Genomic DNA, 20,661 nt, shown 5'->3' on the forward strand with positions numbered 1-20,661 from the left:
ATTGAGGGAAGAGGGGGCTTCCGGAGGCAGGCGGAGGCCCACCGTCCCTCCATCTGCTCCTGCTGCTGTCCTTCCCTTGCTGTGTAGCCATCCACCTGTCGGTCCATGGGCCACCTCCCCGCCCCCTCCCCTGTTCTCACCACCGCTGAATCCTCACCAGCGGCTGCCTCCTTCCGTCGGGAGGTGGCTGCAGGGCCAGATCTCTGGGCTCAGTCACCGTCCGGCCCTTCCCTCATCCCAGGGCAGATCTGCAGGGGAGGCTCACAGGCCGCAGGCTGGGGCTGGTTTGCTCCTTCATGGTCCGGACCCTCCTCCCCCACCCACCACATCCCCTCCGCTGCTGCCGAGTTGTGTCCTGAACAGATCTTGGGGCCTCCTCGCTGCTCCACCCCCGTGGACGTCTCCCCGGCCCAGGCCACACTTATCCATCCCGGTCTCCCCGATCTTTCCTAAAAGCTTGAACCTGATGATTGCATTCACGGGCTTGAAGGTCCTCGTGGGCTCCCCTGTCACCCCGGGGAAGTCCGGGCTCCTCCCCCCGGTCCCCTTCCTACCCTAGTCCCCCTGCCCCTGCAGCGTCCCCCCGCCTCCCTGCCACACCTCTGAAAGGGCTCTGTGCACTCAGCCCTGCTGCCTGCGAGCCTCTGGGCTCCTCTGTCTTTTCCTCCTCAGGGCTCAGCTCGGGACCCCCTGCAAAGGATCGGGGCTTTTCCGCCACCCACCCCCTTCCCACCAGCTTCATTCCACGTGCCGCCTCATGCTGCAGTAACTTGTTTATTTGCCGTCTCTTCTGCTGGAGCCTGGAAGCTCTTAGAAAGACAGACTCTTCCTTGGTCGTCTCTCACCAGCACCTAGCACCGTGGCCAGCCCTGTGCAGGCCTCGAGGAAGCCCTTGGGGCTTGGGAATGTTTGAAAGACGACCCCACCCTGCGGTGGGCATCCCTTGTGCTTTAAGCAGTGGTGACTTGGGCCAGCGCTGTGCTGCAGTGGGTTAAACTACTGCCCACAATACCAGCCTCCCATGTGGGTGCTGGTTCAAGTCCCGGCTGCTCCACTTCTGATCCAGCTCCCCGCTAATGGCCTGGGAAAGCAGGGGAAGATGGCCCAAGTGTTCGGGCTCCTGCACCCATGAGGGAGACCTGGAAGAAGCTCCTGGTTCCTGGATTTGGCCTGACCCAACCCTGGCCATTGTGACCATTTGGGGTATGAACCAGTAGCTGGAAGATTTCAATCTCTCACTCCCTCTCTTTCTGCTGTGACTCTGCCTTTCAAATAAATAAGTAAATATTAAAAAAAAAAAAAAAAGTGATAGCATGATAGCTACTAACCAGCCTGGCCCTCTGCCTCCCCATAGCCATGGAGCCCATCACCCAAGACAAGCGTGTGTCCCAGGGCCACAACGGAGACCTGTATTTCTCTAACGTGATACTGCAGGACATGCAAACCGACTACAGCTGCAACGCCCGCTTCCACTTCACCCACACCATCCAGCAGAAGAACCCCTTCACCCTCAAGGTCCTCACCAGTAAGTGAGACCCCTGCCCGGGGCTGGGGCCAGGGAGGCCGCCCGCTGAGCCCGAGCAGCTCGCCTGGACACCTGTCCAGCTTGCGGTACCCGAGCCGCCTCAGCCGTCCTGACACCCGTCCCCTGCTTCTGAAGCCGCGAGGCCAACTTGGTCACATCCAAGTCAGTGCTGCTCCTACTGTGGTGGGGTCAGAGCTGCTGGGGACCTGGCAGCTAGACCGAGGCCCGGCACCTGTGCTGGGAGGTGGGTGCCCACCGGAGTTTGAGTCTTGCTGCTTTAAGGGGTCGTCTGGGGTCCCACCCCTGCACCTGTTTGTTTTACTTCTAGCCGTTGCTTAGTTATCTTTGTTTCTAAAAGAAAGCTATAGCATGGACCGTTATGGTTAGTGCACACGTCACTGGATTCCGAGGCACGCGCACGCGGAACCGCGTGGAACTGCTGTGTTTGCAACTTGCAGGTGTACATTTGAGTTCTGATTGTTTTAGCTTTCTATCCCCTGATGCTGTGTGACTGGAACACAGGCCAGGAAGCGTCTCCTGGCCCAGCTGCGCATTGGTGGCCTCTGCAGGGGAGACGGCAGCTTCGTCACCAGCACCCTCCGGGGTGGGGACAGGCCAGCCTAGGGTGTTTGTGCAAAGCCCACGCCCGCTCGGGGCGCTGGAAGTCACTTAGGCAGGTTTTCACGGTGGATGTGGGGCGCGCCGTCCAGAAGATCCCCCCCCCAGAGTCCTTTGTGTCCCTCATTCTTGCTGTGAGCGCGGTTTCCCACGCTGTGGACGGCAAGGGCTGTGGGGGAGGCTGGGTGGGGAGCACCACGTGGGTGCCGGCAGCACCCTCAGGTCTGAGAAAAGAGGCCGAACCTTGGCTCGCCACAGCCCACGGGCAGGTGCAGGCGGGGAGCAGCCCAGGTGAGAGGGGTCCTGACCCCCACCCCTCTGTCCCCCTCAGTCCCTGCTTCAGGCCCGTCAAGTCCACCCAGCCCACAGGGGCTCCCACGGCAGTGAGATCAACCCCTCGGGCGGCTGCCCTCTCTGCTCTCTTGCTGGGTTCCTCATCTCGTCTTTTTCTCTCTCGCTCCCTTCGCCACTTCCCCTGCTTTCCTGGCCCTCTCTCTGTTCTCCTTGCTTTCTTGGAACTCGGCTGTCCCCTCCTCTGGTCGCCGCCTCCTGCCTCCACGGCGTCCCCACACGCTGTGACGAGCAGGCGGCGAGCTGCCCGTGATGCGATGGTCCCCGAGCCCTGCGTGTTCCTGGAGAGTGACCCCACCTCCCGCTGCTTGCCCCTCCCCAAGCCGGCCAGCCGGGCTGGGGAGGACGGCATGGCCTGCCTCCATGGCCAGCACCAGGATGGCAGAGCAAGCTGCTCACTGAGCAGACCATGGGTCCTTGGCTTCTTGCCAGGGGCAGTGCTGGGAGTCAGCCTGGTGCCCTCTGCCGTCCAGGGCAGAGGCCGGGAGGTGCAGGTGAGCAAGAGGCTGCCCTAAGCAGTTAGAGGTGTAAACAGCATGTGCAAGCAGGGCTTTATAGAAGTATCCTTTCCACCAGCAGAGGATGCGAGGGCTGTCTGGTTTTGCTTCATTTCTGGGTCCTTTGTTCCATTGAAGACTCTTTCCTCTCAGTGACAAGAAACCCTCTAGGTGACCGAACACAACCCTGCCGGCTCCCTGGAGTTCTTCCAGGGGCAGCTTTGGCTGGAAGCAAGTCCTGGGCATCCGAGCCAGCCGAGAATTGGGCACAGTTGCTGAAAATAGTTCGGGAGTGCTCTCTGCACCTCTCTGGCTGCCAAGGACACAGGCTTCCTTGTGTGCGCCTAACAAGGTCCGGGCTGGGAGCTGGGGCAGAGGAGCGGGGGCAGCAGCAGGTGCTTCGGCCGTGTCTGCCCACCTGGGAGGCGGTTCCTCTCAGCACGTCCCATTTGCTGTTACCTGCATCACCAGAGGGGAGACCGGCATTCACACAAGCCGGGGAAACTTACAAGGCTTTGCAAAACCAGCTGGAGATGCACCCAAAGATACACAGCGGCCCCCGGCCCACTCTGCAGGCGCTGTGGCCGGCTCCGAGACTTCTTCAGGGCCCTGCTGTAGTAAGAGGCGACCGTGGTACGGGGCAAGGCTGTCCCTGGGCAGACGCTGCAACACTGCCCCTGCTCCCTTCTCAAGTCCAAGTGATAGTCTTAAAAAAGCCTGAAAATCGCCCTGCAGTTCTCCTCTGTCCCCAGAATCCGCAAATGGTCAGCTCAGTCCTGGTCCTGGCTCAGCTCCCTGGTAAGAGACAGGCCCTGTTGCACCTGGTAGCCTGGGAGCCTGGAAGAAGGGCCCTGTGCCCTGAGTGTGCCTCTGCTTCCCCCACCCCCGCACCAGGAGAGGGGCGGAGCAATCGCTCCCCAGCCCACCTGCCCCTGCACACCTGCCTCCTCCTTCCGTGGGGGATGGGCTCCCACCTGGAGCTCCAGATCTTCCCAGGCCGACTCCCACCCCCCCCCAGCCCGTCCTCAGAGATGCTTCCAAATCATGAAGTGCTTTCCCCACCCCGGGGTGTGAAGCAGACTTGGGAGCAGCACCGTGCCAGTCCCAGAAAAGAACTCGCGTCCCCCTCTTGTAATTGGCTGTGAGGGGATCTGATCACTCTTCAAATATGCAAATGTCTTGGCGCGGCACCTGGCCTCCCTCGGGCAGTTGGAGTGCGTCCTGGGCTCCTCCGCGCCGGCTGCCTGGCTGCCAGTCAGCCTCACAGCCTCCTGCGGGTGCTGCCAGAACTCGAACCCTGCAGCTGAAGGGTGCTGGTGGCAGAGGGTGAGAAGCCGCTCGGGACGGTGGCGTGATACTGTCCCTTCTCAGCAAGGAGGACACCCTGCCTGTGGGTCTTGATTACCCAGCGCTGGCAGCGAGGCCACCGGCCCCCCCCCCGTGGGAATGCCATCGTCCCAGCACGGCCTGAGGAGCCCAGGAGGTCCCTCGTAGTAGGCAGAACTGTCTTGGTCCAGAGTGTGGACCTCACAGCTCCTCTCTCCCCTGTCTCGAGCTACGTTCTAAATCCTTTTTTTTAAAACATTTTTTAAAATTTTTTTATTTATTTTTTGACAGGCAGAGTGGACAGTGAGAGAGAGAGACAGAGAGAAAGGTCTTCCTTTGCCGTTGGTTCACCCTCCAACGGCTGCTGCGGCTGGCGCTGATCCAATGGCAGGAGCCAGGTACTTATCCTGGTCTCCCATGGGGTGCAGGGCCCAAGCACTTGGGCCATCCTCCACTGCACTCCTTGGCCATAGCAGAGAGCTGGCCTGGAAGAGGGGCAACCGGGACAGAATCCGGCGCCCCGACCGGGACTAGAACCCGGTGTGCCAGCGCCGCAAAGTGGAGGATTAGCCTATTGAGCCGCGGCGCCGGCCACGTTCTAAATCCTAAAGCCCAAACCTCCACCAAGCTCTCCAGCCTCATTGGGCCGCTCCCAGCATCCTCACCAGGAGACCTCAGAGACCCTGGGGGAGCCCCCGTTGGACTAGGGGTGGGTGCTGGTCGCCAGGCACCGCCAGGGGTCGCTCTCCTCGCTGTCCTTGTCCAGGACTGTCTCCTCTCTCCTCCACTGCAGCTTAGCCTGTGTTCAGCGGGACCTTGCTCTCCCCCGGGGCTCACTAACGCTCCCTCTCCTCAAGCCGCCCCGAGAGCTCGCCTGGGGATGAGTCCCAGGCACTAGGCCCCCGAGGAGGAGGCAGCCCAAGACTGCCGCCGCCACCGCCACTAATCCGAGTCTCGTCCGTGCCACACTGCAGTGGGACCAAGCGAGTCAAGTTGGAGCCTAATTTCTTTCCTTTCTATTTTACTGTTGCCTTCTTTTGCAGGATTTAACCTCTTCTTCCCTTATTTTGGGCTGTTTTGTGTTGCTCGTCCCTCACCAAGTGTGCCACGTCTTTCCTTTGCGCCCCAACCCTGGGGCTGCCCTGGTTTGTGTGTGGCTTCGCCTCCGTGACTCCTCCGTGGCCCCCGTGTGCTCACCCTCTTTTGTTTATTGCAGACCACCCCTATAACGACTCGTCCTTACGAAACCACCCTGACATGTACAGTGGTGAGTCGCAGCGGTAACCTGGGAGCAGCCCTGCCTGTCCTAACCCCACTTTGCCTAACTGGACTGATAACCGCGTCACTAACTCCTGCGGGGTGGCAGCTCTGACACCTCCGGGACGCGTTTGCCGTGGCTCACGTGGCACAGGCGGGTCCTAGCACACCAGCCTCAAGCTGCTGGGGTCTCAACCAGTTGTTCGGACCCCAGGTAGGGTTTCAGGAGAGCTCCGTGAGGATTCGGTAGAGCTTAGGAGCCAGTGGGATGGGAGGGTATGGGGACAGGGTCTGATGATAGTGCCCACGGCGAGGCAAGACAGGAAGTGTGGTTCCTGCCGGCGGTTTAAGGAGCTCAGAGAGCCTGGCGGTGTGGGTTGTGGATAAACAGCCTTGGTTGCTGTTTATCATTTCACAGCTAGTCCTCGTCACTCTAAAGTCTCCCCTGGAGATAGGCGTGAGGGTCCTGCTCTGAGTCCCCTTCAAGGTGAGTATACAGGCAGCGGGGCATCTGTGGTCCTCCGTCACCTGTGCCGCTTCTCTCCCTGGTGGAGTGTGCAAGTCCCGGGCTCACCAGCCCACGCCTGCGAGTCACAGAGGCAGGACGCCGAGACGTGGTTGTCACTCATCGCTCGAGTGGTTGCAGGGTCACTGGCCATTTCCACAGCTGAGTGACCCCTCGCCAGGACTCAAGCACACTTTGATTTCCTTGAGCAGCTGGCGGAAGCGGAGGCTCTGACAGGCAGCGCCTCTCCTGTGCTGTGCTAATGGAAACAAGGACTGGTGTCGGCGTGGGGGACAGGACGAGGGAGCCAGGCCCCTGCCTGCAGCTTGGCACCAAGCAGCTGGAATCGCGTTGAGTCTGCCAGAGAGGTCGGCCGCCCCAGGGAGTGGGGGCCTCTGTTGGATTGTGGGTATCTCTCCAGGTGACCGGGCAGCCACTGCTGGTGGAGAGCTGCCCGGCACTGGCGTGGACTCCGTCTTCCTCCGTCCTGGGTTCCAGGCGCTGTGTAAGAGGAAGCATTCTGGAAGCCAGAGCGGCTCAGACCCAGGAGGTCCCTGGAGCCCCGTGTGACCCCAGCCCACCTTGTATGAGATCAGCCGTGGCAGGAAGCAGGCTCGCGGTGTTGTTTTATCAACAGAGGGAGTTTGAGGGATTCCAGCCCGCTAAGGCGGCTGGTGACCAGTGGTCGACGTCCTCACAAGAGGCCGAGTGGCACTTAGAGCTCACAAGCTCCCCCATGGGGACTGGGCCCTTGTCCCCCGTCCAGCAAAGACAGGGCTGACCCAAGTTAGGCAGCCGCTGCAAAGGATGTAAAACCAGAGTGAGGCGCGCGTTGAACAGGAGACAGCTGGGCTGGTGCTTTGGGAAGGAAATAGAAAATGAGAAGGGAGGAAGCGGGAAGAGCCTCTCCCGAGTGCAGGAGCTGGGCACAGTGAGAATCCCAGTGCGCCTGCGTGTTGGCTTTGCAATATGGTCTCCGCTGAGACCGCAACTTAAGATCCGCCCGGTCCACTCTGAGCCGACCGCCCAGGTGAGACCCAGACCCCAGGGCGTACCGTAGAGTGACGCGAGGCGAGTCCTCTAGGGTCTCAGAGCTTGCGTTCCTCGTCGGCCAGGTGGGCGTACGGGTGCCTGACTCCTGGGGCTATTGCGAGGCGGCAGGATCAAGTGGCTCTGGCTCCCGTGCTGCACACATCAGTAAATGATCAGGAACAGCTTAGGATTGCCCGGCTCGTGCGGTTCATCTGCGCGTCTGACGTGAAGGGAAGACGAGGGGCAGAGGGCAGGTGCAGCTGGAGGGAGAATTCGGAGAAAGTTCAGGGCAGCCTAGAGGAAGAAGCTGCCTAAGTCCTCACTGTGCCGGCTCGGCTCCTGCTGGAGAGAGAAAGGTGAGAAACTTCCAGACAGCGAGGTAGCCTCTTTGCTACAGAGTTCTTCTCCTCTCCGGGGATGGTTTGGTCGGCCATTCTCCACGCCAGAGAGGCAGGCAGGAGGCCGGGAGCCCAGCCCCGTGCGTCTCTGGTTCTCGGTTCTGAGAGCTGAAAGCAGCCGTGCGGTCTGGACGGAGTGCTCTCGGCAGAGGTTCTTGGACGTAGCTGATGCGCGGGACCCTGTGTCCTCCTGACGTGGAGTGCCTGGCGGGGGGAGCCCCTGAGGCTGCCAGCACACTTCCCGGCAGCAGCGGATGATGGACAGGCGTCTCCCACTGTGGTGGAGGGATGCCACGCCTGAGGGCATCAGCATCTGGCTGTGGGTGTGACCAGGTGTTAGGTCAGCCCCACCCTGAAGATCAGAACGACAGGCTCCCATGAGGGCGGCCGGCTCCCTGGGGCTCCGTGCGTGCTCTGGCCCTGGAGAGATGTAGCAATCACCTTGGCCTGGGAGACTCTGCCTCTGTGAACTTCTCCAGGGAAGGCCTTAGGCCTGGCCCCCTCCTGTGGGAACAGGGGCTCCCAAAGCCACCGCTGGATGATCCGTCCTAAATTCTCTCAGTCATTCCCCTGGCTGCAGCTGGCCACACTCCTATTGGGCCAGCCTTAGTGGCATCGCCGCCTGCCCCGGCCGACGCACCTGCAAGCTTCCTGTGTCCTCCAGGTGCCCCTGGGGCCTCCCTTCCCCTCCGTGGCTAGGTCTGAGTGTGTTTGTTCGTGGCTGGGGAGAGATGGGCTCTTGAGCCAGGCCTGGGAGGTGGTGGAACGCAGTGGGGAGTTCAGCAGCTCGCGAAGACAGCGTCTTTTGCCTTTGGAGTTTGGTTTAAGATAGATGGCGCGTGCTGACTGTCAGAGTGGGGACAAGCGGGAGATCCTCGCTCACACAGGGGTGACACCGAGGAGGCGTGGAGCGGAGGCTTCCGTGCCCGGTGCAGAATCCAGAACAGCTCGCTGTGACGCTGGGCGAGCCTGATGACCTCACAGGAACTGTGTCCCCTGCTGGGCCTGGGGGCACCCTCCCCAGGCCTGCCTGGAGGACTCCCAGGACAGCGAGCCGCCCACCAGCGCATCGCCCGTAACACCTGCTCACCGAACGGTGGCCCCGTTGTTACCACTGACTTCTAGAATGTTCTTTGCTTTTTTTTTTTACCTTCGGCTTGTTTCCCAGCAGCTTCTCCTGCTTCGGGATGAATCGTGGCTGCTAGCCCACTTCCTGCGAGAGGAGACTGGCCGTACCCTTGCATAGCCTCGCTCCAGCGGGCCACAGCACCCCCAGCCGGAGTCTCTGCTGATCTCCCTCCTCCCCTTCTCACTGCTTTGCTGCTCGTGTGGGCTTGTGGTGCTGCACCTATGTGTGAATTAAATGTCCGCAGGGCCGCAGATGGGGCTCTGCGTGGAGCACTGACGCCTTCCACATCAGCTCAGGCTCCCAGCACTTGACAGCTTCCCCAGGCTGACGCGAGAGCCTCCCGCCCCGGAATCGCCTCCTCCTCCTCCTCCTCCTCCTCCTCCTCCTCCTCCTCCTCCTCCTCCTCCTCCTCCTCGTGTCCTTGACCCCGTGTTACCTTGAGTGTCTCGGTGACTCCCTGACGGTGGGAGGAAGCTGTGGTTGGGGTCAGGCTTCCGTATACCGAGAGCTGGGTCTGCAAGAACTATAGGTGTAGACGGTAACCGATTAACCACATAATGGATTAACCCCTTCAGTAGCCTCTGTGTGTGTGTGTGTGTGTGTGCATGCATGTGCGCTGTGGGGGAGGTGAGGACGCCTTTACAGAAAATGTCGAATGGGGTAACAGCTGTCTTCTCTCTTGTTTCCCTGTCCCCTTGTAATCTGTTCACCCCACATTCGCTGAGCCCCTGCTGTATGCCGTGTTTCCTGCAGGCCACCCCATCCCCTATGTGTGTCCCATCTTTCCCGCCCCTGCGCCGTGCACCCCTCCCCAGGGCCCCCCAACAGGAGCCCCCAGCCCAGAAAGCTCCCGTAGGAGACACCAGCTGCCCGGAGACAGGTGTCCTCACTCTGTCAGCACCGACCAGGCCCCCGGGGATGCCTTTGTGCTCCCCCGGGCATCCTGAGGGCTCCCCGCCCCAAAAGCTCCGCCCGCCTCGCTGGGCCAGGCTCAGCTGATTGTCACTTGTGATTCTCACAGTCAGAGCTGTGGGGTTTCCTTTTGCCTGGGCTCCTGCTTAGAAAACCCTTGCTCCCACCCCTTCCAGCTCACGGGTTGCTGCAGAGCCGTGTAAAGAGCTGTGGCAAGAGGGGGCTCGGGCAAGGTGGGGTCCGTCCTGCCGTGGGTGTCCGCAAACAGGCAAGACCCTGCCCACGGGGACGTTATTCCCGATGTGAGCCTGACACCATCAGTCCCTGGCGACCACCTGGCCTTTGAAACCTGGTTGAGGGGTACACCACCCCCTTCCATCTTGGCTGCCACTGTCACTCCCCTCCCCCACCCACCCCCCATCTCACATGCAATTAACACCTCCCCAGCTCCCTCCCCAAGTCATTAGTGAGGAGGCAGAACGGGCCTGGCCCCCGAGTGATTTCCTGTCATCTCTGCTCACTCTTTCTCTCCGAGTCTTTGCTCAGCCATTCGTAACCCTCTGCGTGGCTGATGGTTTCTCTGGGGCTCTGGGGCTCTGGGGCTCTGGGGCTGCTTGTCTGCAGGTCCCAGGGAGCCGGCCGTCTGTCCTGCAGCCCTGTGTACCCCTGCTCTGTCTCCCACGTCCCCGTCTGGGGAGGAAGGACCACAGTGAAATGGCCTGGCCAGAGGCCACCCCAGGGACTGCTGGGAGCCCAGCCCAGGAAGCTCAGGGGGTCAAATCATCATCAGACAGCTCAACCCCTGCTCCAGGGAAGGGGGTGGGAGGAATCCCTGCTCCAGGGAAGGGGGTGGGAGGAATTCCTGAGCCCTCAGGGAAGCCAGGCTCCTCTCGGCAGATCCTTCCAGAACCTGGAACTGCTTGCACACGTGTGCAGTGGGGCCGAGGCACCCGAGCGACCCCACCCAGCTCTCAGGGACGCCCCGGCCCTTTGGTGAGGGGCTTTTCACCTGGTGGGATCCACCAGGCAACTGCTTTCTGGACGCCAGCTTTGGCCCGGTCCGCCCGGGGTGCTGGGCTCAGGCACGCTCCCTCTGTCCTGTTGCAGCCCGAGGAGTCGCGGAAAGGACCCCCAGCTTCATGTACCCCCAGGGCACCTCGAGCAGCCAGATGGTGCTACGCGGCATGGACCTGCTGCTGGAGTGCATCGCCTCCGGGGTGTAGGTATCACCCACCCCAGCACCCTCCGGGTGTAGGTATTGCCCCGCCCCAGCACCCTCCGGGTGTAGGTATCGCCCGCCCCAGCACCCTCCGGGGTGTAGGTATCGCCCGCCCCAGCACCCTCCGGGTGTAGGTATCGCCCGCCCCAGCACCCTCCGGGTGTAGGTATCGCCCCGCCCCAGCACCCTCCGGGGTGTAGGTATCACCCCGCCCCAGCACCCTCCGGGTGTAGGTATCGCCCACCCCAGCACCCTCCAGGTGTAGGTATCGCCCGCCCCAGCACCCTCCGGGTGTAGGTATCGCCCGCCCCAGCACCCTCCGGAGTGGAGGTATTGCCCGCCCCAGCACCCTCCGGGTGTAGGTATCGCCCCGCCCCAGCCACCCTCCGGGATGTAGGTATCGCCCGCCCCAGCACCCTCCGGGGTGTAGGTATCGCCCGCACCCCAGCTGCCCTCCGGGTGTAGGTATCGCCCGCCCCAGCACCCTCCAGGTGTAGGTATCGCCCGCCCCAGCACCCTCCAGGTGTAGGTATCGCCCCGCCCCAGCCACCCTCCAGGTGTAGGTATCGCCCGCCCCAGCACCCTCCGGGTGTAGGTATCACCCGCCCCAGCACCCTCCGGAGTGGAGGTATCGCCCGCCCCAGCACCCTCCGGGTGTAGGTATCACCCGCCCCAGCACCCTCCGGAGTGGAGGTATCGCCCGCCCCAGCACCCTCCGGGGTGGAGGTATCACCCGCCCCAGCACCCTCCGGGTGTAGGTATCGCCCACGCCCCAGCACCCTCCGGGTGTAGGTATCGCCCGCCCCAGCACCCTCCGGGGTGGAGGTATCGCCCGCCCCAGCACCCTCCGGGGTGGAGGTATCACCCGCCCCAGCACCCTCCGGGTGTAGGTATCGCCCGCCCCAGCACCCTCCGGAGTGGAGGTATCGCCTGCCCCAGCACCCTCCGGGTGTAGGTATCGCCCGCCCCAGCACCCTCTGGGGTGTAGGTATCGCCCCGCCCCAGCACCCTCCGGGTGTAGGTATCGCCTACACCGTAGCACCCTCCGGGTGTAGGTATCACCCGCACCCTCCACGTGTAGGTATCGCCCGCACCCAGCGCCCTCCAGGTGTAGGTATCGCCCACCCCAGCACCCTCCGGGTGTAGGTATCGCCCATGCCCCAGCACCCTCCAGGTGTAGGTATCGCCCGCGCCCCAGCCGCCCTCCGGGTGTAGGTATCGCCCGCGCCCCAGCACCCTCCAGGTGTAGGTATTGCCCGCGCCCCAGCCGCCCTCCGGGTGTAGGTATCGCCCGCGCCCCAGCACCCTCCTGGGTGTAGGTATTGCCCGCACCCCAGCACCCTCCGGCAGCACAGGGTGTAGGTATCACCCGCACCCTCAGCTGCCCTCCTGGGTGTAGATATCGCCCACGCCCCCAGCTGCTCTCCTGGGTGTAGGTATTGCCCACGCCCCAGCCACCCTCTAGGGTGTAGGTATCACCCACGCCTCCAGCCACCCCCCAACAGCACAGGGCGTAGGTATGGCCTGCGCCCCCGGCCGCCCTCCGGCAGGACGGGGTGTAGGTATTGCTCATGCCCCAGCCACCCTCTGGCAGCACAGGGTGTAGGTATCGCCCACGTCCCCAGCCGCCCTCTGGCAGCACAGGGTGTAGGTATTGCCCACGTCCCCAGCCACCCTCTGGCAGCACGGGGTACGGTGGGTGCACTGTGTTCTCCCCGCGTGGGTGCCCGCAGCAGCACAGCAGAAAGAGACGCAGGCAGCAGGGCTTTGCAGATTCTGGCCATCTCTGCCTGAGATGAGAAGGGGGACAGTCGGGCATCCTGTGTGCACGTGCAGGAGGACCCCCGGGGGCCTTAGCTAGGCCCACCAGGCTCTCTCTGGACCAGCGTCCTGTCTCACAGGACAAGTGTGCCAGGCTCCGAGGATGTGGTGAGCGGCCATGTGTAGCACTAAGGCTTGTGTTTCCTGCTAGCCCCACACCAGACATTGCATGGTACAAGAAAGGCGGGGACCTCCCCTCGGACAAGGCCAAGTTTGAGAACTTTAACAAGGCCCTGCGCATCACCAACGTCTCCGAGGAAGACTCCGGCGAGTATTTCTGCCTGGCCTCCAACAAGATGGGCAGCATCCGGCACACGATCTCGGTGAGAGTAAAGGGTACGTTGTGTGTATTTCTCATTATGATCCCTTGGCCGCCCTGAGCACCAGGCCCGCCCTGCCCCGGGGGAGGCTGCAACACAGCGGTTAGTGGCCAGCAGTGACCTGCCGTGGGTGGGAGGGAGGGAGTGCACCTGGGAGAGGGGGCGGCTGAGGGGAGGAGCCCACCCTGCCCACCCTGCCCACCGCCGGGCACTGCTCGGTGCTGGGGCCCCCTCGGCAGGTGCATTTCTTCCCATGGCCCGTCGGGAGCCCACCCGCCTTTCCCGTGTTTCATTTTGCATCGCTGTTTGCGACGTGTCGTCCTAGCCCCGTGCCGTCTGCGTGCTCATACGTGCTACTGTGCTGCTTCTAAAAATGGGGAGTCCTCGTGGCCGAGGGACTTCCCTCGATGCCCGGCCCCCAGCTGTGGGTGGTGGGATGGTGGGGGTCAGAGAGAGCGGAGAGCGAGCGTCTCCTCGGCGCCCCCTGGTGGATCTCATGGCCGTGGTTTCACGCACAACCCAGGGGATTCTTGGCCTTTGGGGAAACTGACCCAAAGACTGTCTTGTCAGAAAAAAATTCCAGCTATTCACAGAATTTTCCAGACAGTCGGAAGGGCTGGCCTGCTAGGAACTGTCTCCCCAAGGTTCTGGGGCTAACAGGATGAAACGAGGCCGCTCCTGGGTGGGCTGATGGTGGCAGGAGTGGCCGAGATCCGCAGAGACTGACCCGGTGCCCGCTTCGCCACCTTTCCCGCAGCGGCTGGAGCTCCCGGCTGTGCGTCTCAGCCCCCGAGCCCTCCACCAGCCTGGGCTGTCAGCGGGCCCTGGCAGGCAGGAGCCTCCAGGGTGCTCCAGGGGCTCTGCCAAGCAGCCCCACTGAGGGCTCTGTGACGCGGTCAGCATCCGTGCCGCCAGGCCAGCCATGCGCAGGCTGGACCCAGCCTTCCCGTGAGGACAAGCCCGGCCTGGCAGGGAGGCCTGGGCTGCGACTCGGGACTCCCGGCCGTCCTGGCACGAGTCTGCCTGACACCCCTGCCTGCCCCCTCCGTGTCTTCCAGCTGCTCCCTACTGGCTGGATGAACCCAAGAACTTGGTCCTGGCTCCGGGCGAGGATGGGAGACTGGTGTGTCGTGCCAATGGGAACCCCAAGCCCACTGTGCAGTGGATGGTGAACGGGGAGCCCTTGCAGTGTGAGTCATGAGCCGCCCCCCCTCCCCCGGCCCACTGTCACACTGCAGACCCCTGCACTGCCGGCCCTGGCTGGAAGTGGAGGGAACGAGGGTCCTGGTGGCTGCAGCTTCTCCGAGCCCAGCTCCGGGGGCCTCTCCAGCACTAAGATCCCTGCCTCTTGTGTGTGTGAGAACTGGAGGCCGGCAGGCGCTGGCTGTGTGTCCAGGCTTCGGGGGTCTGCAGGGCCCAGTTCGAGTCTGGGGACTGTGGCTGCCTCTCCCAGGGTCTGGGCTCTGAGTGCTGGCTGAGCCCCGAAAGGTAGAAGAGTGACTCCTTGTCATGAGTTAATCGAGTCCTACTGTCTGCCGAGGTGGGGCTGGGTAGGAAGAAGAACTTCCCAGGAGCACAGAGGTACACAGGTGCCATGATCGAGCAGGTGCAGAGGTGGGAAGGCCTGGGCCTGCCCACGTGGATGGGGTGGAGACTCCCTGGGCCCTCGCAGCGGGGGTCTCGGTCACGTTTTCACATCAAAGTCTCTCCTGCGTGTCCTGCCATGTCTTTCTCTGAGGGCTCAGAGGGGAGGTAAACAGGATGCCGGCAAAGTGGGGCAAAAGCAGAGAGAATTCAGGAGCTGGCTTGGGAGCACTGCCTGTAGATGCCAGTGCAGAGGTGGGCACAGGCAGAGGGGAGCCGGGAACATGCCTTTTGTTTTTTGAAAGATTTATTTTATTTATCTGAACGGCAGAGTATACAGAGAGAGGGAGAGACAGAGAGATAAAGAGAACTTCCACCCACTGGCTCAATCCTCAGATGGCAGCAACAGCCAGGGCTGGGGCAGACCGAGCCAGGAACCAGGAGCTTCCTGTGGGTCTCCTACGTGGGTATAGGGGCCCAAGGACTTGGGCCATCTTCTGCTGCTTTCCCAGGCGCCTGAGCAGGGAGCCGGACCAGAAGTGGAGCAGCCGGGACTCAAACTAGCACCCATATGGGATGCTGGTGCCACAAGCGGTGGCTTTACCCGCTACACCACAGCACCCAGCCCTGAGAATATGCCTGGGCGGTGTTCACCGTGTGCCTAGCATTGGAGCCCTGTCGTCTCAAATCTCAGACGTTCACACTGAGAAATGGGGCTGCAATTGGCACAGCGAGTGCCAAGAGCACACAGCTGCTAAGTGATGACGCCATGGGCTATGGTGAGACTGCGGGACCCCCAGCCCCGTCCCCGGGAAATACAGTGACCCTGGCTGCAGGTGGAAACGGGGACACAGCCTGCCCTGTGCAGGTCCCTCTGTCCCCGGGGCACTCTCAGAGTCAGACAGTGGTGCCAGCTACACTGCGACATCGTTAAATCAGCACAGCCCAGGCCTCGCAGACGAGAGCCATGGTCCGGAAGGATCGCCTGTCTGCCACTCCGCAGCAGCCCGTGAGGGAGCGCCCGCCAGGAGAGCTGGTTCCCTGCGAACTGGGCCAGGAGGCGCTGAGTTGCTGGCCTGGCTTTTCTCGGCACCTTTCTGCTGAGCGGGGCCCGGGGACGGATGACGACACAGATGCTGATCTTGTCTTGTTTGTCCTCTGCTGCTTCCGCAGTCCCTGGCCCAGACCTGCTGTTTGTGGAGTGGCGCCCGCAGGGCCAGACTCCTGCCCCCTCCTGCATCCCTGCCCGCTGCGGGTCTGAGTGAGCTCGTGAGACTCAGTGAGCCATCTCAGCCTCAGCTGCAGCGCCCAGGGCGAAAGTCGCCTGCTGGGCATTCACGATGGGGAACGTGGCCGTTCTTTAGCATCCTGGAAAGCTGTGTCGACGGCTCCTTGTCATTCCTGTATCTGAGCCCTCCGTGGGTGGCAGTGGGCACAGGTGGGGTGATTCTTCCCTGTTTCATGGACGATGGAGCTGAGATTCCTGGCTTGCCCCAAGCGCCAGAGTGGGCAGGAGGGCAGGCCCGAGACCCCACAGCCAGCGGCCCCAGAGAACTGAGAGAGTGACGTCCTCACGGAGTCCAGGTACATTTCCTGGGGAGACTTGAGCTTGGGCAGGTAGGAGGACTCTTGGGGCTGGCGTTGTGGTGCAGCAGGTTAAGCCACCACTTACAACACCAGCACCCCACATCGGAGCACTGGTTCGAGTCCCAGCCACTCTACTTCTGATCCGGCTCCCTGCTGACGTTCCTGGGAAAGAGCAGAAGTTGGCCCACTTGCTTGGGTCTCTCGTGGGAGACCTGGATGGAGCTCCTGGGCTTCTGACTGCAGCCTGGCTCAGCCCTGGCCGTTGAGGCAACTTAGGGAGTGAACCAGTGGGTAGGACGATTGTGTGTGTGTGTGTCACTCTGCCTTTCAAATAAATAAAGTATTAAAAAAAAATTAGGAGGACCCTTTCTGTTTCCAGCAGGCCCTGGCTCCCAGGTCTAACTCTGAATGTCTGCAGAGGGTGGGGGAGGGGTTGATCTTCTCCATTTGTCTGTTGCACTATGCAGAACATTGAAATATGTGCACGCTGGATTAAAAGGGCAATAGCAGCGTCCGTCAGTGCTACCGCACCTCCTGCTAAGCGTTTTACATATGACAAACTCTCAAGTTACCTTCACCCAAACCGCTTGGGTGTCCTGCTCTGCTGACAAGGAGCCTGAAGCCGAGGTCTCAGAGATGGCCGTAGGTGTTGGGGCCAGAATTCGACCCCTGTCCCCTTCCGGAGCCTTCGCTCTCCCCCACAGCTGCTCAGCCGCGTGTGGGTCGAGCAGGGCTTCGCACTCCCTGGGACAGACGGAGAAACAGGCTCCAGGAGGGCTCTGCAAGGGCCCACGTTCAGCAGTGGTGAGGCCAGGTTTTCGGGAACCGACCAGCGCTACCTCTTTCTAATGGGAGACCCGTCCAGAGCCCCTCCTGTCTCCCGCCGCCCGGCCTGCAGCTAGCTCACGAGAAGCGTCTCTTTCCAACCTGTAGCGGCACCGCCCAACCCGAACCGCGAGGTGGCCGGCGACACCATCATCTTCCGGGACACGCAGATCAGCAGCAGGGCCGTGTACCAGTGCAACACCTCCAACGAGCACGGCTACCTGCTGGCCAACGCCTTCGTCAGCGTGCTGGGTGAGCGCCCCCACAGCGGTCTGCCCGGGGCTGCGTGAGGATCTGGGTGTGCCTTCCTCCCAGCGAAGAGCAGGGCGAGCGAGAGGCTGGCGGGACGGGGGACTCGCCCTCACCCTCGGGGTGTCGGGTGGGAGGTGGCTCCTGGCCTTGCTGAGCCAGGAGAGGGCTGTGGAGGGGCAGCTCGAGGATCTGCTGGATAAGTTGGGGAAGCCCCTTGCAGAAGCTGGGGGGCGGGGCAAATAGGTGAGCCTCCTCCTGGAGGGGGGAGGAGAGATGCTGCGAGGAGGAGGCGTGCAGGCGCCAGGTCCAGGGGGAAGCAGGGGGAGAGGTAGACCCCGCAGCCAGTGCCGGTTCTCGCCTCAGACGTGCCACCGCGGATGCTGTCACCCCGGAACCAGCTCATCAGAGTGATCCTGTACAACCGCACCCGGCTGGACTGCCCGTTCTTCGGGTCTCCCATCCCCACGCTCCGATGGTAAGTCGCAGGGGGTCAGGCCTCCCCTGGCGGGGTCACGGGTCTCACCTTGCTCCGCCTCAGCTGGCCTGTCGTGGGTATTCAGCGAGACCTGAGAGCCCCGAAGGGCCAAAACTGGGCAGAGCACAGCAGACCACCTGGGTCAGCCCCTCCGTGTGCAGAGCGGGAAACTGAGGCCCCGAGAGGCTCAGGGTGCGGCCTCCTGGCCCGGGGCTCCCGCGGCAGCCCCCTCTCAGTACGCCGTGTGTTCTGCTGCTCCGTCGTGAGGTTTAAGAATGGGCAGGGGAGCAACCTGGACGGCGGCAACTACCACGTGCACGAGAACGGCAGCCTGGAGATCAAGATGATCCGCAAGGAGGACCAGGGCATCTACACCTGCGTCGCCACCAACATCCTGGGCAAAGCCGAGAACCAGGTCCGCCTGGAGGTCAAAGGTGAGGGCCTGGCTTCCCAGGCGCAGCCGGGACCACGTGCGGTGTTCACGCGGGAAACCCCGCCTCCCAGGCGCGGCCGGGACCACGTGCGGTGTTCACGCGGGAAACACCGCCTCCCAGGCGCGGCCGGGACCACGTGTGGTGTTCACGTGGGAAACACCGCCTCCCGTTGACCCCCCACGGGCCCTCAGCACCTGCACATCCCCCCAGGCTCCCAGCTCCCCAGGGGCTGGGTCCCTGACTCACTCTGCCATCAGCCTGCCCCAAGGAGGGTGGGGAGGGAAGCTGCTGTCCGCACTGACTCCCACTGCCACCCCAGAAGCCCCATTGTGTGCTCCCGAGCCAGATGGAAAGATCTGGAAACTCCTCCCTGTGACCCCCGCCAGCCCCGACCCCGGTTCCCACCAGCTCCCAGGGTTGGTCCGGGGCCTCGGGATCACCCGCCATGGTCATATGGGGGTGCTGGGCAGAGAGGAGACCCCTGGTGAGCTCCTTGGGCTTTCTGCAGACCCCACCAGGATCTACCGGATGCCAGAGGACCAGGTGGCCAAAAGGGGCACCACGGTGCAGCTGGAGTGCCGTGTGAAACACGACCCCTCCCTGAAACTCACCGTGTCCTGGCTGAAGGACGAGGAGCCGCTGTACATCAGCAACAGGTCTGGTGCTGGGGCATCACTGCTGGTGCCGGACACCTGTTCCCTCTTCCCCTCTCTGCCCCCCAGCGCCCCTTGCTCCAGGTACCCTGCTGGCAGCCCTGCTTGCAGTACTCGTGTTCTCCAGCAGAGGGCAGGGTTGGCCACTCCAGCTAGCTTTGGGCCCCAGGCTGGCTGCTGAACCCCTCGCCCCACACTAGGACCCAGGTGTTAAAAGTAGGTAAAAGGCCCTGGCCTGCAGGCAGGGTTGAGAACCCCTGGGAGCGGCCTCTGTCCTGGGGCTGGTGTCGGGCCCGGGCTCCCGCAGTTCCCAGCCATGTCTGAGCGTGGCTAGGGTGGGCAGCCCTCCGTTGTTGCACACAGCGATGTCACCGGCTCACCCTGCTCCCCTGGGGGACAGTCCAGGGGGCCTGGGACAGGCTCCCCTGAGCCCGGTGACGGAGGGGAGCCACTGGGCTGAAGACGGGCAGAGGCACGAGGGAGGCAGGGGAGAGGCCCCGATCTGCTCCTGCCTGGCGGTGCCCTGGTTTGGGGCGGGGTGCGGGGAGGGAGCGCAGAGCCCAGGAAAGCCACGGAGGCAGGCATGGGCCAGGACACAGCTCCAGGCCACGTGAGCTCCGCCCCTCAAGCCTGGAAGTGCCTGTGGTGACAGTAAAGGCCCTGCCTGTCTCAGCACAGCACTGGCCTCGGCCCCCTGCCCGGGAGAAAGCAGCACCCTGCTCCCACCCGCCCCCCAGCCGCCCCCACCCGCCGTCCTCCTCTCATCCCCACCGCACCTTCGCAGGATGAAGAAGGAGGATGACTCGCTGACCATCTTCGGGGTGGCCGAGAAGGACCAGGGCAGTTACACGTGTGTCGCCAGCACTGAGCTGGACCAGGATCTGGCCAAGGCCTACCTCACCGTGCTAGGTGACTGCTGCAGCCCACGCTGGCCCTGACCCCCTTCCAGCCTCAGGCGTCCCACGGGCAGCACCTGCCCCTGGGGCTGGCCCGGCGAGGAGACCTCTGGCCCCTTGACCTCAGGGTCAGGAAGCTGCCTCTTTGAGCAGGCGGTGCTGGAGCCGCTGCTAGAGCCACTGACGCCCCCACATCCCAGCTTCCGGGCACCCTGGCGATGGGGACAGCGGAGGGAGGCCTGTCCCTCCTTCACGGCTGGCTCCGCACCCCTGAGCCAGCTCAGCCCTCCCAGCGTTAAAGCACAGGGGGTTTGCACACAGCAGGTTTGGGATCCTGCTTCAGTCCCCTCCCTCCATCCCCCCTTCCTCTCCACACACACCCCTCCACCCTACTGGCCTTCCTCCCCTCCCCCCCCCCCCGCCCACTCCCCACTCTGGTGCCATTTCCCAGTTCTCTGCTCACTGAGCCAGATGATGGCACTGCCTGTCCTCCTGCCCCGCCAGATGCCCCACCAGGCCGTCCCAGACCCAGGAAGGAAGCAGAGCCCCTCCCGCCCCTCCCCTCCTCCGCCCTCTGCCCCACCCCTGCCCCCATCCCCTCGCAGTGGAGGCGCCGTGGCTGATGGCTGTGGTGTGGATGAGGGCGGGAGGGAAGCGGAGCTCCTGCCCAGCCGTGGAGGCGCCATGGAGGCCTCTGTGAGGGCGGGGCCCGTGGAAGGGAGGGGGAAGCAGGGCCTGGACCGCCTTCGTCCCGGCTACCTGGGGCCCCCGTTCCAGATCCTTCTAACCTGCTAACCTGCTAACCTGGATAACCCGTCTTACCTTTGCAGCTGATCAGGCCACTCCAACTAACCGTTTGGCTGCCCTGCCCAAAGGTAATTTGTACTAATCATGGCCAGGCACGGGGGTGGGCTCCAGGAGGAGGAAGGCACTGTGGAAGGGCCGCCTGGGTGCTCGTGTCCGCCCTCCGAGCCAGCGTGCCCGGCCCCTGCTACGGGTGGAGCCAGGTGGAGCCTGGATGCCTTCCCCGCGCCCGTCCCCTCCC

The 20,661-nt window shown here is 63.1% G+C and overlaps 1 protein-coding gene across 20 annotated transcripts in view; it reads left to right on the forward strand.

The window, feature by feature from the left end:
• The window catches only part of NFASC (neurofascin), a 176,032-nt gene that overhangs the window by 114,159 nt on the left and 41,212 nt on the right, over nt 1–20,661 (forward strand). For 12 of the 20 annotated variants that reach the window (XM_070055159.1, XM_070055168.1, XM_070055160.1 and 9 more), the window contains 11 exons: nt 1,355–1,525; nt 5,534–5,584; nt 10,658–10,769; nt 12,742–12,926; nt 13,969–14,100; nt 17,015–17,158; nt 17,522–17,633; nt 17,901–18,067; nt 18,576–18,723; nt 19,505–19,629; nt 20,447–20,491. In XM_070055159.1, coding sequence (XP_069911260.1) covers nt 1,355–1,525; nt 5,534–5,584; nt 10,658–10,769; nt 12,742–12,926; nt 13,969–14,100; nt 17,015–17,158; nt 17,522–17,633; nt 17,901–18,067; nt 18,576–18,723; nt 19,505–19,629; nt 20,447–20,491 — 1,392 coding nt within the window. The remainder of the gene's footprint in view (nt 1–1,354; nt 1,526–5,533; nt 5,585–10,657; nt 10,770–12,741; nt 12,927–13,968; nt 14,101–17,014; nt 17,159–17,521; nt 17,634–17,900; nt 18,068–18,575; nt 18,724–19,504; nt 19,630–20,446; nt 20,492–20,661) is intronic. The other 8 variants (XM_070055156.1, XM_070055172.1, XM_070055173.1 and 5 more) reach the window with 3 other exon arrangements.

This window comes from Oryctolagus cuniculus, chromosome 13, assembly GCF_964237555.1.
Source record: "Oryctolagus cuniculus chromosome 13, mOryCun1.1, whole genome shotgun sequence".
Taxonomy (NCBI): Eukaryota; Metazoa; Chordata; class Mammalia; order Lagomorpha; family Leporidae; genus Oryctolagus; species Oryctolagus cuniculus.